General features: G+C 41.4%; 1 protein-coding gene across 2 annotated transcripts in view; it reads right to left on the bottom strand.

Annotated features, from left to right (window-relative positions):
* Positions 1-863: 863 nt before the first annotated feature.
* LOC138750504 (microtubule-actin cross-linking factor 1-like) overlaps positions 864-16,437 on the bottom strand; it is a 32,012-nt gene continuing 16,438 nt past the window's right edge. Inside the window, exons 6-8 of one of the 2 annotated variants that reach the window (XM_069912579.1) lie at positions 14,228-14,351; positions 12,627-12,722; positions 864-7,753 (exon numbers count right to left, since the gene is read on the bottom strand). In XM_069912579.1, the coding sequence (XP_069768680.1) occupies positions 7,746-7,753; positions 12,627-12,722; positions 14,228-14,351 (228 nt within the window). In that variant the 3' untranslated portion in view covers positions 864-7,745. The remainder of the gene's footprint in view (positions 7,754-12,626; positions 12,723-14,227; positions 14,352-16,437) is intronic. The other variant, XM_069912580.1, reaches the window with a different exon arrangement.

Genomic DNA, 16,437 nt, shown 5'->3' with positions numbered 1-16,437 from the left:
GAGTGTAGGGGTTGGAAGTGTGGAGGGTGCGAGTGTGTGGATGTGAGTGCAGGGGTGTGAATGCAGTGGTGAATATGGAGGGGCGTCCATGTGCTGGGTGTGTATGTGGGGTATGTGTTTGGGGGATGGGTGGAGGTCTATCAATGGGTGTGTGTGTGGTTTGTGTTGGGTGTGTGTGGGACGGGAATGTTACTGTATTTGTGGGGAAGACTATCGGGTTATGATTGTGTGGGGTGTGTATGTGGGGAGTGAGTGGGGGATGTTCATTGGGGCCATGTTTTTTGGGGCTGATGTGTGGGGTTGTGTGCATGCGGGATGTGTGTGTGGTAAGTATTTTGGAGTGGCTGTGTGTGCATGTATTTGTGGGAGTGTATGAATGTTAATGTATGTTCTAAGGTATGTGTGGTGGTGCATATGGGGGGATGGGAAGTATGTATGTGGATATGGGGTGTGGGTGGGTGTGTGTGGGGGGGACTGTGTGTGTGAGAGGATGTGTGTACGGGTATGTGTGTGGGAGGTTTATCAGTGTAGGGGTTGTATTGTGTGAGTTTGCGTGTATGTGTGTGTGTAGCTGGGTGTTGATTTTGTGTTGGTTGTGTGTGGGAGGTGGTTAAGTGTGAAGGTGTGTGTGTGTTTGGGGGTGTGCGTGAGAGGTATATGGGGTGTGGGTGGGTGTGTGTGGGGGGGGGACTGAGTGTGAGAGGATGTGTGTACGGGTATGTGTGTGGGAGATTTTTCTGTCTAGGGGTTGTATTGGGTGAGTGTGAGTGTGCGTTTATGTGTGGGATGTGTGGCTGGGAGTTGATTTTGTGAGTTGTGTGTGGGAGGTGGTCATGTGTGAAGGTGTGTGTGAGGGGTGTATGTGGGCGGTGTTTCTGGGTTGTGCGTCGGGGTATATGTGTAGGTGTGGTGTGTGGGAAGGGGACTGTGGGTGCATTGGGTGTTTGTGGAGTGAGGGTGTGGAAGGTGTGTGTGAGTGTGGGAGGGTGTTTGTGTATATCTGTCAGAGGTTGTGTGTGGGGGAGTATTTGTATGGGGGATGTGTGTGTGTGTGTGTGTGTGTGTGTGCGCGCGCAGAGTGTATGTGTGGGAGTTTGTTAGTGTGAGGGTGTGTTCCTGGGATGTGCATTTGTGTGTGGGGTGTGCATGTGGGAGGTGTGTGATTGTGGGGGGTGTTCGTCGGGCCTTGTATGTGTGGAGTGTGTGTCTGGGGATGCGTGTTGGGGGTTGTGTGTAGGGTGTGTGTGTGGGAGGTGTGTGATTGTTGGGGTATGTGTCTGGGGTATGTGTCTCGAGTGTGTTGCAGTTTTTTCGGGGGGGGGGGATTTAAGTGTTTTTTATTGTTGGTTGAGGGTTTTTGTTTAAGTTAATTGTGAAAGATTGGGTGCCATTGTGTAAGTTGTAATAAGTAATTTAAATTTTACAATTGTTAATGTTAAGGGTTTAAATCACCCAATAAAAAGGCAATGTGTGATAGATTATATTAAGAAGCTAAAAGTAGGGATCGTGGCAAGATAGCGTAGAGTCTAGACATGTAATCTCGACCTCTCTGGCCAGACTTTTAAATACCTGTTTTTTAACCCTTTGTTTTCAAGTTTAAACTTTTTAAATTTTAGTTTAAAGTATCAAGGAATTATTATGGCCACTAATGGTAAAAAGATTAAACCTCAAGTTCATAAGAATATACATTTTCGAAGTGCTGAGGATCTGGGGACTAGACGACCTGAAACAGCCCCTGGCTCAATTTCTTCATTGCCTAGACCCCAAAGATTTCCTGTGGGGGCTGAAAAAAAATCTATTGCTACCAAATGAAGGATGGCGCTGGAATTACCCATTCCCCGGAAGAAGGTGCGTGTTCCCAAGAAGTAGAAAGCCTTTTGATTTCAATGGAGGGAGCACACAGGAAAATGTCTCCATTGTTGGAAATGCATCAGGTCAACGTCGATTCAATCCAGTTAAAGAAGTTTTGTGGCATAAAGGTTATAAGTCTACTTTTCGTTACCCTGCAGTGTTGAAGGTGTTTTACGGAGTCTATCAATTTTGGTTTTTTGAAACTGATTGTGAAGCAATGATTTTTGCTGACTCATGGCCAGATATAAGAGGACAAAGACATAGTCCAGCATTATCTCCTAAAGAAAACTTTGGTAGCTCTGGAAAAGGAAGAAATGACAAAAATGGGAAAAAAAACAGGAATGGAAAGAATCCAAATTCTGAAATGGGATTTTCGAGATTGGAGTCTTTTGGGTGAAAAGAATTTTCTTATTCTATTTTTTCTTTTGTTCTTATAATATTTTGATGTTACTGACTGTTTGGCTGGGGAAGGAGAGATTTGGACATTCTTTACTAGTCATCAGCCACTGGTGGGTGACCCACACCCAATTTTTGTTTAGGGGATTACTACCTTTTGGTAGTTATTTTGGGGGGGGGGGTTTCTTTTTTTTTCCTTTTTATTTATTTTTTTAATTTTTTATTTTTTTTAGTTTTTAATTTGTGTTTTTTTTTATTGGAGGGCCTATATACATTAATTTGAGTTTTTATATAAAGATATTATTGGTATTTAGTAATAATAGTAGATATGTCAAAGTTGAGGTTTGCTACTTTTAATGTTCGAGGATTAAATAGTTAGATTAATATACGTGGGTCTTGGCGTATATTAAGAAAATGAAAATTGATATTGCTTTTTTACAAGAAACACATGTGAATGTGAAGGAAAGCGTGAAATTAAAAAGGAACTGGGTTGGGCATGTATATTCTTCTTCATTTAATTCTAAGGCTAAAGATGTAGCTATTTTGATACGTAAAAATGTATCTTTTGAATTACAATCAATGGAGAAAAAGGCAGAAAAAATAAAAATTTAAAGAAGCTAAAAGTAGATATTGTATTTTTGCAAAGGACTCATTTGACAGAAAAAGAACATTTGAAGTTGAAGAGAGATTGGTCAGGACATGTAATTTTTTCTTCATTAAACTCTAAAACTAGAGGCGTGGTGATATTAGTTAATAAAAAAAAACTTTTTGCTGTGGATTTTTTTTTTGATAATGTTGGAAGAGTACTGATTGTTAATTGGAAGATTTTTTTCTGAAAGTTGGACTTTAATGTATGTTTATGCACCAAATGAAGATGATCAGACATTTATTTCAGGGACATTTTTAAATTCGAATCAGGCATATGGGAATGTGTTAGTCGGAGTAGATTTTATCTGTTGTTTGGATCCCTTGTTGGACAAATCTCCAAAAATTGTTGAAAGAACTAAAATGGCAAAAAGACTGTTTAAGATGATGGAGGATTTAAATTTAGTGGAAATTTGGAGGAAATTAAATCCAACTGAGAAAGATTATTCACTTTATTCAGCTCGGCATAATTCTTTCTCTAGAATAAATGTATTTTTGATTTCTGTGCATTTACAAGTAGATTTAATTTTGCAGAATATAAAAGTAGGTTATTCTCATATCCTTCATTAAATGTTTAGGGACTGAATTAACTGAGACAGCTTATCGATGGAGGTTTAATGAAAAGTTATTGAAGAGACCAGATTTCATTTAGTAGATGAGAGATCAAATTATTTTTTATTTACATGAAAGAAAATTCAGTTCAAAATAAATTTATTTTGTGGGATGCTTTAAAAGCATATTTGAGGGGACAAATTATTAGCGATACAACTAAGAGAGAAAAAAACTATTTATTCGTAAGTTTAAATTTGGAAAAGGAAATCGAAGGCTTGGAGAAAAAAATTGAAAAAAATTATACAGAGGATGAAAGGATAAATTTATCTAAAGTGAAATTACGTTATAATTTACAAACGTATAAATATGAGAAAATGATGTTGGAGTCTAAACAATGTTATTATCAATTGGGAGAAAGAGTGCATATGGTTTGGCATGGCAACATAAAACTGAGCAAGTATCAAGGACAATTAATGCTATTAGGAAGAATGGAGAAATTACATAAATGAATACTGATGAATTTTTAAAATTTAATGAAAATTTATATATGTCAGAGGGTTATCAAAAAATGGATCAAATTGATTTATTTTTATCTAGTTTAAATTTGCCAGTGTTGAATGAATTTGAGGTAAAGAATTTAGATATTTTATTTACTGAATTAGAATTGAGAGAAGCTTTGCAATCGATGCCTGATGGGAAATCTCCTGGAGAGGATGGATTTAAGGTGGTGTTTTATAAAAAAATTAATGATTTATTATTTCCATTATATAAAGATGTTTTGAAACAAGCAACTAAAATGGATGTATTTCCAGAATCTTTCTCAAAAGCATTGATTACAGTTATACCTAAAAAAAGAAAGGAACTCTTTAAAAGTGTCACCTTACAGACCGATATCATTATTAAATGTTGATTATAGATTGGTGTCAAAAGTTTCAGATAATAGGTTAGTGAATTATTTGCCAAATTTTTTTACGTAACAATCAGGTAGGGTTTGTCAAAGACAATGTAGTTAAATTGTCATCAGATAATATAGTTAAATTGATTTCATTAATTAATGCTAAAAACAACAAGATAATCAACCAACGGATATATCTTTGGATGCTGAGAAGGCATTTGATCGAGTTGAGTGGAAGTTTTTGTTTAAAGTATTGGAAAAATTTAATTTTGTTCCATTTTTTAGGGGTTGTGTTAGGGCTTTATATGCAGAACTTACGACAAGGGTAATAACGAATGGTGAGATTTCAAAATCTTTTAATTTATCTTGTTCTACAAGACAGGGTTTTCCTCTTTCACCTGCTTTACTTGCTTTGGTGACAGAACCTTTACCTCAGGCTGTTTGACATTATTTTGGTGTTAGAGGACTTAAAGTGAGAGAAAATGAAAATAAAATTAGCTTATTTACACATGATGTTTTTGTATATTTAACTAATCCAAAAACTTCACTAAAATTATCACAGGACTTGTTGAATAAGTATGGTAAATTATCGGGATATGAGATTAATTGGGAAAAGAGTGAGGTTTTACCAATAGCAGAAGAAGATTTTATGGATTGTAGACAAATTACTAAATTTAGATGGTCAAATAAAATTAAATATTTAGGAATAGTTGTAAATAAAAATGATCATGAATTATTTATTTTGCATTATGTACCTTTATTAAATAAGGTTAAAATTGATTTAGATAAGTGGAAAGATTTACCACTGACCTTAATAGGTAGAGTGAATTGCATAAAGATGAACATTTATGCTCGAGTACAACACTTTTTTCAATCTATTCCTTGCATAGTTGGGTTATTCTTATGGAAAGGTAAATTATCGAGGGTTTCTTTCCAAAAATGGACTTGGCATTATAAATTGGGTGGTTTGCAATTACATTGTTTTTATAATTATTATGAGGTGGCACCGATGAAGTTTATTAATTGGTTATTTGATAATCAACAATCTCCTAGGTGGGCAAAGATAAAGATGGCTCAGATTTTGGAAAATAATATTAATCATTTCATTTATAAATGGAATCCTTTATTGTTACAAGAATTTAAATTATCCGTTTTTCGACATATAATGAATATTTGGTAAAATCGCAATTTAATTCTTGATTCTATCGGAATAGTTTCGATAAGATCACCATTATATCAGAATAAATTAATTCCCTTTTCATGATAGAATCCTTACTTAAAAGATTGGGAAATTAAAGGATTAGTGAATGTAATAGATTGTTTTGAAGCAGGGAGGTTTTGTTCATTTAAAAGGTTGCAGGAAAGATATGGTATTGCATCAAATTCTTTGTTTATTACCAACTTTGAGATTATTTAAAGAAGAATTATGGGAAGGAAATAAATTTACCAGGTCAAAAGAAATTTGAATTATTAATTGCAGATAAAGGTGAAAAATGCTTTATTTCTGATATGTATAGGTTGTTGCAGGAGAAAATGGAAAAAGACATGGGAAAGAATTAAATATTATTTTGACATGGGAGGAATGGTCAAAACTGTGTGTTGACGGTGTTACCAAGTTAATTAATGTGAGGTATACTATGGTCAATTAGAATTTTTTGCATCAATTATATTCAACCCCTGAGAAATTGAAGAGATATGGATTCAGTTTAACAGATTTCTGTTTTAGATGTAGAGAGCAGAAAGTTACTTTTGTACATTCAGTTTGGTCGTGAAAGAAAATTAAGCATTTTTGGGAGGAAATTATAAAATTTTTGAGGGATTTGTTTCAAAGGGATATTTAATGGATCCAAAAATATGTTTGTTGGGTTATGTTAATGTTCCATTTGTTGATTCAAAATGCCTAAACCATATTTGGCTTTGTTAAGATTTGGGTTAGCAGTAGCGAGAAAATATATAGCTGTCACATGGAAGAATATAAACTTGCAAAGATGGCATAACGGATTGCACTCTTGTCTATATTTAGAAAAATTAACATATAATGTAAGTAATTACTCTTTTTTATTTATATGTGGTGTTTATATTTGAAACACATGGCTATAGAAATTAAATCAATGTTGTAATGTTGGCAGACCAATCAGGGAATATTTGATACATTTCTCTAAGGTTTTGGGGGAGGAGAGGTTGTTTTTTTTTCTTTATTTTGGTTATTTTTTTCTTTTTTTGGTTTTTATTGTATTAGTAAGGGGGAGGGGATGTAGTTTACAGTTATTTTATGTGTATTTGATTTTCTTTATGTAATTTGAGAATATTAAATAAAATCTTTCAAAGAATCGAGTGTGTATGTGTGTGTGTGGGGCGTGTGCGTCAGGGTTTGTGTGTGTGGGGGTGTGGTAGGAACTGCCGCTGATCCCCGAGTCCTCCCCACTGCCGCCGCTGATCCCCGACCCCTCCCCACTGCTGCCTGACACATCGATTCCTCCAGACGCTCGAGATTCCAGCCGGCTTCTCTGAGCCGACAGGGTGTCACGGTTGATGTAGTGGTTAGGGCAATGCCTTTACATGGCCAGTGGTCAGGACTGGACCTCAGTTTGAATTCTGCGCTGTCTGTCAGAAAGTTCTCCTCCTCGTTGCTATCAAGTGGCTTCTGTGTTCAATCTTGCCTTTGAAAGTTCTTCTGCATTCAGGACAGGTTGTTCCAGATGGCAGATCAGGCTTGGGTTGGTACGGCCTCTCCTCTCATCTTCTTCTATTTCTGCACATCTGCTGGCTTCAAAGGTTGCTGTTCCCTCTCAGATGATGGTTTGCCAGACCTTTCTGTCCATGGTTCATCCACCCTTTGACAGGTCTTGTTTTTCATCCTGCAGGGTGTCTAGCCACCCTCCTCACCAGGCAAGCCTGGTGGGGGAGCCGGTTTAGTCGCCGACCACTCGACCATGCGACAGGTAGTACTGGGTTACATGGTACCAGTAGCACTCAGGCGAGTGACCTGACACAGATCCTTGTTTACTCTTCACTTCATGCAAAAAGGCTCCCAAGTGCTCATGTTGACCACGACTGTGGCCAATATGCCTTTGTTGAAGAGCCTCAGGATCCGTACTTCCATTTCTGTTCATCTAATACTAGAAGGGGTGTCCTATAGTTGTTTCCTTGATGCAGAGTTAAAGGCTTTGGTGTGGGTGATGAATGACGTGTACAAAGGTTGGATCTGTTCACTACACTTTTTTGGAGTTGTCGAATTTTTAGGTGTTGGCAGAAATCTCGCTTGAACTTTGTTGAGATCCTCCAGGACTGGATGTAGAAATACCTGAACATGTTGATTGTGTTTCCAAGTGTGGCTGCCTTATTGACAGTTGGTCCTGCTACCAGCTCGACTTCCAGCACAAGTTGTTGTCCTCCCTTCTGCGCTTCACGAATCTACAAGCAATGGAAACAAAAGTCATTCAAGGGAAGAGATGAACAGAGTTGAGGAAGATCACGCGAAGACGACCAATGGTCTTCAGCTCAAAATCATCTTCACTTTTTCGTAAAGATTCAGAGACAATAGAAACCCATTAATCCCCTATCCCTCTATCCCTCCCCCTTCGTCGACAACTCTTCCTCCCTCTCCCTCCCTCTCCTTCCCCTCTAACTCTCACTCTCTACGAATATCCCTCCCCATCCTCAAAAACTCTCCTTTCCTCTCCCTCTCCTTTTCCCCTCACCCTCTCCCTCTATCACTCCCCTTTCCTCGACAACTCTCCCTCCCTCTACTTTCCTCTCCCTCTCCCCCTCACCCTCTCCCAAAATCCCTCCCCTCAAAAAATTTCCCTCCCTTTCCTCCTCTTTCCCCTCTCCCTCTCCTTCCCCTCTCCCTCTCCTTCTCCTGCCCTCACTCTCTCCCTATATCCCTCCCATTCCTCAAAAACTCTCCTCTCCTTTCCTCTCCCTCTCCTCCTCTTCCCCTCACCCTCTCCCAAAATCCCTATCCCTTCCTCAACAACTCTCTCTCCCTCCCTCTCCCTTTCCCCCTCCTTCCCCTCCCTCTCCTTCCCCTCCTCACCCTCACCCCATTACTCCCCCTTCCTCGAAAACTCTCCCTCACTCTCCTTTCCTCTCCCTCTCCTTTCCCTCTCCTCCTCTTCCCCTCACCCTCAGCCTATATCGCTCCCCCTTCCTCACCAACTCTCCTTCTCTCCTTTCCTCTCCCTCTCCATCTCTTATCGCTCTCCTTCTCCTCTTACCCTCACTCTTCCCTATATCCTTCCCCATTCCTCGACAAGTCTCCCTCCCTCTCCATCTCCTTCCTCTCTCCCTCTCTTTCTTCTCACCCTCCCACTATCCCTCCCCTTCCTCGACAACTCTCCCTCCCTCTCCCATTCCTTCCACTTTCCATCTTCTTCTCCTCCCCCACTCTCTCCCTATATCCCTCCCCCTTCCTCGATAACTCTCCCTCCCTCTCCTACCTTTCCCCTCACAATCTCCCTATAACCCTCTGCCTTCCTTGACAACTATCCCTCATCCTCTTTCCCTTCTCCTTCTCCTTCCCCTCACCCTCTCCCTATATTCCTTACCCTTCCTCGACAACTCTCCCTCCCTCTTCTTTCCTCTTCCTCTCTTTCCCCTATCCATCGACTTCTCCTCTTCCACTTCCCCTATCCCTTCCCTTCTTTGACAACTCTCCCTGCCTCTCCCTCTCCTCTTCCCCTCTAACCCACCCCCTTCTTCGACAAGTCTACCTCCCACTCCATTCTTCTCTCTCTCCTTCCCCTCTCTTATGCCCCTCACCCTCTCCCTATATTCCTCCCCCTTCCTTTACAACTCTTCCTCCCTATCCTTTTCTCTCCCTCTCCTTCTCCACTTCCTCTCCTTCTCCTTAAACTCTCCCTGTATCCTTCCCCCCTTCCTCGACATTTCTTCCTCTCTCCTTCCCCTTTCCCTCTCCTCCTCTTCCACTCACCCTCTCTCCCTCTATCCCACCGCCTTCCTTGACAACTCTCCCTCCCTCTCCTTCCCCACTCTCTCTCTTTTTCCTCTTCCCTTCACCCTCTCACTATATCCCTCCCCCTTCCTTGACAACACTCCCTCCCTCTCTTTTCCTCTCCCTCTCCTTCCCCTCTCCCTCCTCTTCCCCTCTCCCTCCCCTGAGTGAGGTGCTGGATTTGGGAGGGGGGGAGGTCAAATGCAAGGGAAAGTCTACAATATATCCTTTCTAGCATTGATGGAGAGAAGGATTTTGAGCTGAACGCTCTCTGCACCCTGAAAGAGACAACATGGTGGAGAGGATGGTAAAAAAACATCCAGCCTGCTGGACTTCATGATTTGGGGAACTGAGTGTAAAAGTTGGTGAGTCAAGTTACAGCTGTATAAAATTTTGGTTCGCCGCATTTGGAATATTACGTAGTGTTCTGGTCCCTGAATTCACGGAAGGATGTCGAAGATCTTGTAGACCTCTATCACGTCTCCTCTCATCCTTCTACACTCCAGCTCTGCGAACCTTGCCTCATGAGAATTGTTTCCCAATCCAGGCAGCATCCTGGTAAATCTCCTCTGTCCCCTCTCCTTCCTATAATGAGGTGACCAGAACTGAACATAATATTCTAAGTGAGTCATACCAAAGATTTATAGATTTGCAACATGACAACTCTACTCCTGAATTCAAACCACCTATGAAGGAATCTCAGCACACCATAATCCTTCTTCACTCTCCTATCAAACTGTGCGGCAACCTTGAGAAATGTGTAGATTTGCAACCCAAGGTTCCTCTGTTCATCCACACTCTTAAGTAACTGACCATTAACTCTGGACTCAGCCTTCTGGTTTGTCCTTCCAAAATGCATCAACTCTCAGTTATCTGGATTGAAATCCATCCACCACTTTTCTGCCTAACTCTGCATCCCACCTTCATCATTTTGTAACCTTTAACAGCCTTCATCTCCATCCACAACTCCTCCAAACCAACCTCCGTGACATCTGCAAACTTACTGACCTATCCATCCGCCTCTTCATCCAGGTGACATGAAAATCACAAAGAGCAGGGGTCGCAGAACAGATCCCTGCGGCACCAACCTCCAGGCAGAATACTTTCATTCCACTACGACACTCTGCTTTCTTCCGACATGACAGCTTTTATTTCATGCAGGTAATTTTTCGCTCATCCAATGACTCAGGACTTTCCGAAGGAGTCTCCTGTGACCGACCTTCTCAGACGCCTTGCTAAAATCCTCGTAGACCTCATCTATCACCGTACCCTCATTAATTTCTTTTGTAACCTCCTCCAAAGACTGAGTTAGATTTGTGAGGCCCAAGCTTGCCTTCACAAAGACATGCTGACTATCCTTGAGTAGAGTGTATTTCTCCAGATCTTCATAGATCCCATCCTTAAGAATCCCTTCCATTAGTTTACTCACCAATAATGTAAGACTAACCCTAATTCCCAAGATTCTCCCTATTACCTTTTTTAAACAAGGGGACTCTATTTACCATTCTCCAATCCACCCAAGTCGCGCTGCCGTCTATCTCCCTCCTTGCCCACGTGAGTGGTGCTGCTGTCTCACCCCCCTCCCACACATCTGGGTCACGCTGCTGCCTCTCCAACCCACCCCCCAACACCTTCACCAAGGGTCGATATCGACGACTTTGAAGACCCCTAATATGTTATTTAAAGTAACTTAATGTCACTTTATTCGATTCAGCAAAGAGTGGGGCAGGGAGGCAAGGTTAGGGGGGCTTTACTAAAGCTCAGCCTGGAGTGGTAGTTAATCCGCCACAGTTGACATGGTGTTGCAGTCGTGCTCCAATCTTCAAATATGCCTGGATGCAGCAGGCATGGATAATTGCCGATGATTTGCCACAACCCATTTTTTATACACTTGTGGATGCATGAAACTATGCACCAGCTTTGATCTTTTTCAAATTTCGAACATGCGAGGCAGAAGCTTTAATAGTAAGAACCCATTTACTTGTTTCAGATGGTGAAGAGAAGCAACATCCACGTCATTCTGTGCATTTCTAAATGGCACATTGGGGAAGTAGTGAAATCAAATTGCATGAGTGGATGTAATTGCTTTGGATGAGACCTTAAACCACATCCTATATGGTTTTTAAAGAACATACAAGATTCTATCGTACAATAAATTCTGTTCTTTACCCGGCCTCGGGCCTAGTCGGTTCGAGCAGTGAGTCGGAGGAGGCGGAGACCAGAGTTTGGGCAGTGTTCGGAGGTGGAGCGAGTTGAGAGTGACAGGTTTAATTGGTCAAGGCCGATAAAAGGAGGGAAACGCAAAGGAGAGGCCAGCGAGGAGTGGCCCAGTGAGTAGTGGCCTGGTGAAAGAGTGGGGTTTCGAGGCTTTGGCTCGAGAGGGTTCAGCGAGTAGAGGCTGAGGTCGAGTGTATCTAGATTAAGGTAAGACTATATTTTTTTTGTTATTTGCTCTTTCTAAGGTGAGGGGGAAGAGAGAAGGGTTGAGTGTGAGAGCAGTTTGCTCTTTTCAGTGTCAGATGTGAAAGGTCCTGGAGTCTTCGACCTCCTGGACATCCACGATTGCACTAGGTGTACTGAGCTGCAGCATCTCAGGGACCGTGTTAGGGAATTGGAGCTGCAGCTCAATGACCTCGACCTGGTCAGTGAGAGTGAGGCCATCATAGATAGGAGCTATAGCCAGGTGGTCTCAACAGGGCCACAGGAGGAGGATCAGTGGGTTCCAGTTAGGAGAGGGGAAAGGGAAGAGACAGATACAGGAGGGGGCACCTGTGACTGAAGCACTCAACAAATGGTACACCTCCTTGAGGAGCATTCAGGCTGGGGAAGGAATCAGTGGCTGTATCTCTGGCACAAGGTCAACCTCTGTTGCCCAAAAGGGTAGGGAAAGGAAGAGGAGGGTAATAGTTATAGGGGATTCGATGGTCAGAATGACAAATTGGGGATTCTGTGGATACGATTAAGGAAACAGATTGGTGCCAGGGTCTGGGATGTAACTTCCTGTGTCATTTCAGAACAAGTTGGATAGCTGCATGGATGTGAGGGGATTGGAGGGTTATGGACAGGGAGTGGGTAAGTGGGGCTAGAGGAGCCCACTTAAATCGGTGTGGACTCGAGGGGCCGAGATGTCCTGTATCTGGACTGTAATTGTCTCAGCCAAGATTTATCTTGCAATCAACATCATCTGGTCATTCCTGCATTGCTATTAGGGACCAGTTATGTGTGCAAAATAGCAATTTTTCTCAACTAGGTCAACGACCCTGCTTCATCAATCCAGAAATAAAACATTTCCAAAATCGCAGTGGTGAGAAGTGCCAGGTAAAAGTAAACCTTCAAGATCTTCCACTTGGACATTTGTCCGTTCCAACGTCCTCTTCTGCTCTGATGTTTCCTGACGCAAACGCTGGAATCTCTGTTCGATGGTAGCTAAAATGAACACAAGGTTCTGTTACACATACATTTAAAAATGTCTTCAAAGATTTACCATGTTTCCGGTGTTTTCTTCCCAACAAACACATTTTTTTGTTTTGGAGAGAGAACTGTGGGTTTAGTAATATTTAAAGCAATGCAGAACAGAAGATGACGAGAGAAAAGGTGAGCAAGGAATGAAAAAAGTTTGGAGGGAATCAGCGTGAAATAGCAGACAAGTGAAATGAAGAACAGTGAAAAGGAAGGGACATTTGCAAAAGAAAATGGAGAGAGAAAGAGAGGGACAGTTGTGCAACTCTGTTGAAAACATGTTGACTTCAAGGCCTTTTACTCATCGAGAGGAGCAGGTGAAGTGGGGGGGAGCTGGGGCCGGGGAGGAGCAGGAACAACAAAGAATACCCTGCTGAATAGAGAAGACTCTGAGAGCAGCTGCAACCGTTCTCACCAGAACTGTATCCCGCCCTTCAGGTGCTCAGATGCATGGATCTTCAGTGCCCTCCCAGCACAGCATGAGAAATCCCCTCTCATTGGGGGGTCTTTGAGACATCACAGCCCTAAACACTTCCTTGGCTGCATGTTTGCCAGATGTTCACACTTGGTAAATGGCCGCTGCTTAACCTTCTACCATTTCTACATACCCTCTATTTCTATTAATAACTGATCAACAAGACAAACGGAAAATATAGAATTTCTGAGGTTTAGGAAAGAAAACAAAAATGTATAAAAATAAATGAGCTGATAGAGCATCTGGAAAAAAGAAAAGCAACATTAACATTTCGATGGAGCTCGTGACTTCACTGCCTTGCTGGCATATTTTAACATTTGTTTCCTATTTCCAGTCTTGTTTCTATGATTGGAAGTTGTCTGGTTTCCAATCATTCAATCTTCTCTTTAATTGATGAGCCACGGACAAGTATGCATGACTGGAGCCTGGCTGCTTTATTAAATAATCGCAGAGCATCACTTTCAACGAATTCACTGCAAGAATTCCCATTTGCCGCCATTTTCATTTCCAACGCTCCAAATATGGTTCTCAATTCAGTACCTTTAATGCAACAATTTTATAAGACCCAACACTTCTAAGATGCACCACTCGAGCAGAAATTTCATTCAATAAACACACATTTTGCAATACTATTGCGATTCTGGCCTACGAGTCTGAATCACTGACCACAATTCAGTGGAGAAAGTTCGATTGAACTTTCTTAAATACTGCATTTTATTCAAACATTGAAGTGTGCACAGTTCTTTAGTAAATGGTCATTTTCAGAGCTGTTTATGAAATGATAGCCTATTTATGACGTGCTAGGTAAAGATGATTCAACATTTGAAATCCAATCAATTGCAAGAAATATTTTAGAATGGTTCAAAGAGGTTGGTGGGTCCCCACTGGTAATTTGCACAATTTGAAAATGTCTAATTTACCAGCTGGAAGCATCACTTGTATTTGTTGGAATTAGAGAACCACCTTTTGATCTAAACATCAAATGTTGAAATGGTACCTGTGGTCTTTCGAAGCTGGACTATATTTGGAACAACGTCATTGCTCAAATTCAGCAGGCACTTTGCTGCCTCCTGTAACTTTTCGACACCATCTTCATGTTCAGAAATTTCTCCCTGAAGAACCTGTGATTTCAAAATGACACAATGACTCATTCACAATAAAATTAATATTTATTTCTGTATATCTTAGATTTGCCGATGCCTTGGTTAATTTCGATATTGTCTTTGGGTCAAGGAGATAAACAGCCTGTGAAGGCGATTCTATAAATTATCATAAATACCAACAACTCTCTGGCCTGCTTTGGGGTGAGGAGGCGAACATTTTCAAGGACCCAATAACCACAGGATATTGGAATTTTCTCAAACAACCAGATCAAACTTTCTATTGATCATTACTCATTACTCATTAATGCTTCGAGGTATTTAATACGCCTGATGTTTGAGCATTTTCTGATGCTGTTGAGCTCATCATCTTTATCTTGTCTACATCTCTTGACCGGCCCTGAAGTCCCCTTGCAAACCATCAAGGTCACAAGAAAATATTTAAAAATGTTCTGATGCTTAGATTTACATCAGCATTGATAAAATAATGCTGAAGAACTCATTTGGCTTTTCACCACTAATGGACATAGATTTGGCTGCAGAGGGTTATTCTGCATTATCGTTTTTCTGCCTGTCTACTTTTACTCCAGATGACCCCTCTCCCCAATCCATCATCCTTCAACGGTAAATATGTGTTCTCCCTCAGCAATCCGACCCGTTTGCAACTCCTATTCTCTCGAGCACTTAATGGCCCACAGCTTTTCTCCATGACCATCAATCCCAGGCCATTATTGCAATAAATGGTCCGATTTTTCTCTGACTGCAAGACCAGAAATGCCCTCCACCTCAATAAAGCAAAACTTTCTGATTTGTCTTTCTGATGCAAATTCCAATTCCTCAAACATCAACTCCAGTCAACATGATGCCATTAGTTTCGTTAATGATAGAGAAGGATAGGTCTGGGACTCGGGTTGAGATTTTAAATTGGAGAAAGGCCAATTTGAGGAAATTAGAAAGGAATGAGAAGGTGTTGACCTGGAAAAGTATGTGCGGGGTGAGTGGAAGACCTACAAAGGTGAAATTTGGAGAGTACAGACTTTGCATGTTCCTGTCAAGATTAGCAGGCTTAGGAATCTGGTTTGGAAGAAGAGAGGTGTGCAGCAGGTATAGACATCACAGAGCAAATGAGGTGCTTGAAGAGTATAGAAAATGCAAGAAAAAACCTCAAGAAAGAAACCAGGAAGGCTATGTGGATGATAATGGGGTAAATTGGATGAGTAAGCTTGCAGGTGTTGTGGACACTAAAGAAGGTTTTCAAAGCTTGCAGAGGGATCAGGACCAGCTGGAAACATGGGCTGAAACATGGAATTTAATGCAGATGTGTGTGAGGTGTTGCATTTTGGAAGGACAAGCCAAGAAAGGACATACATGGTAACCAGTCGGGCAGTGAGGAGTACGATAGAACAGAGGGATCTGGGAATACAGACATCTCATTCTCTGAAAATTGTGTCACATGTGGATAGGGTTGCAAAGAGAACTTTTGGCACATTGACCTTGATGAATCAAAGGATAAAGTATAATTTTCATTGGTGAGACCCAATTTGGATTATTGTGTGCCGTTTGGATCACCTAACTGCAGGAAGGATGGCAATTGTGCAGAGATTGACTTGGATGTGGCCTGGACGTCAGGAGCAGAGTTGTAGGAAAAGGTTAAACAGGTTATGATTTTATTCCCTGGAGTGTAGAATGAGGGAAGAATTGAGAGCGAGATTTAAAATGATGTGGAGGACAGAGTAAATATAGGTAGGCTTGTTCCACTGAGAGCAAGTGAAATACAAACCAGAGGACATGGGGTAAGGGTGAAGGGGATAAATTTAGGGGGAACATGAGGGAGAACGTCTTCACACAGAGTGAAGAGGTGGGAGAGTGGAACAAGCTGTCCGTTGAAGTGGTGACTGTGGGCTCAATTTTTAATTTGAAAAGAATTTGGACTGGTATATGGATGGGAGAGGTATGGAGGTCTATGGACTAGGTGCGTCAGAGGGCCTCGGCAGAAAAAGGGTTCGGAACAGACAAGAAGGGCCAAAGGGGCCTGTTTCTGTTCTGTAATATTGTAAGGTTCTATGGTTCGAATACTTCTTTGGAATAAATCTATCTCTGCCACTTT

Source organism: Narcine bancroftii, unplaced genomic scaffold (assembly GCF_036971445.1).
Source record: "Narcine bancroftii isolate sNarBan1 unplaced genomic scaffold, sNarBan1.hap1 Scaffold_157, whole genome shotgun sequence".
NCBI classification, from domain to species: Eukaryota; Metazoa; Chordata; class Chondrichthyes; order Torpediniformes; family Narcinidae; genus Narcine; species Narcine bancroftii.
Note: the sequence above shows the minus strand (reverse complement) of the source record. Positions and strands in the feature narration are given on the sequence as shown.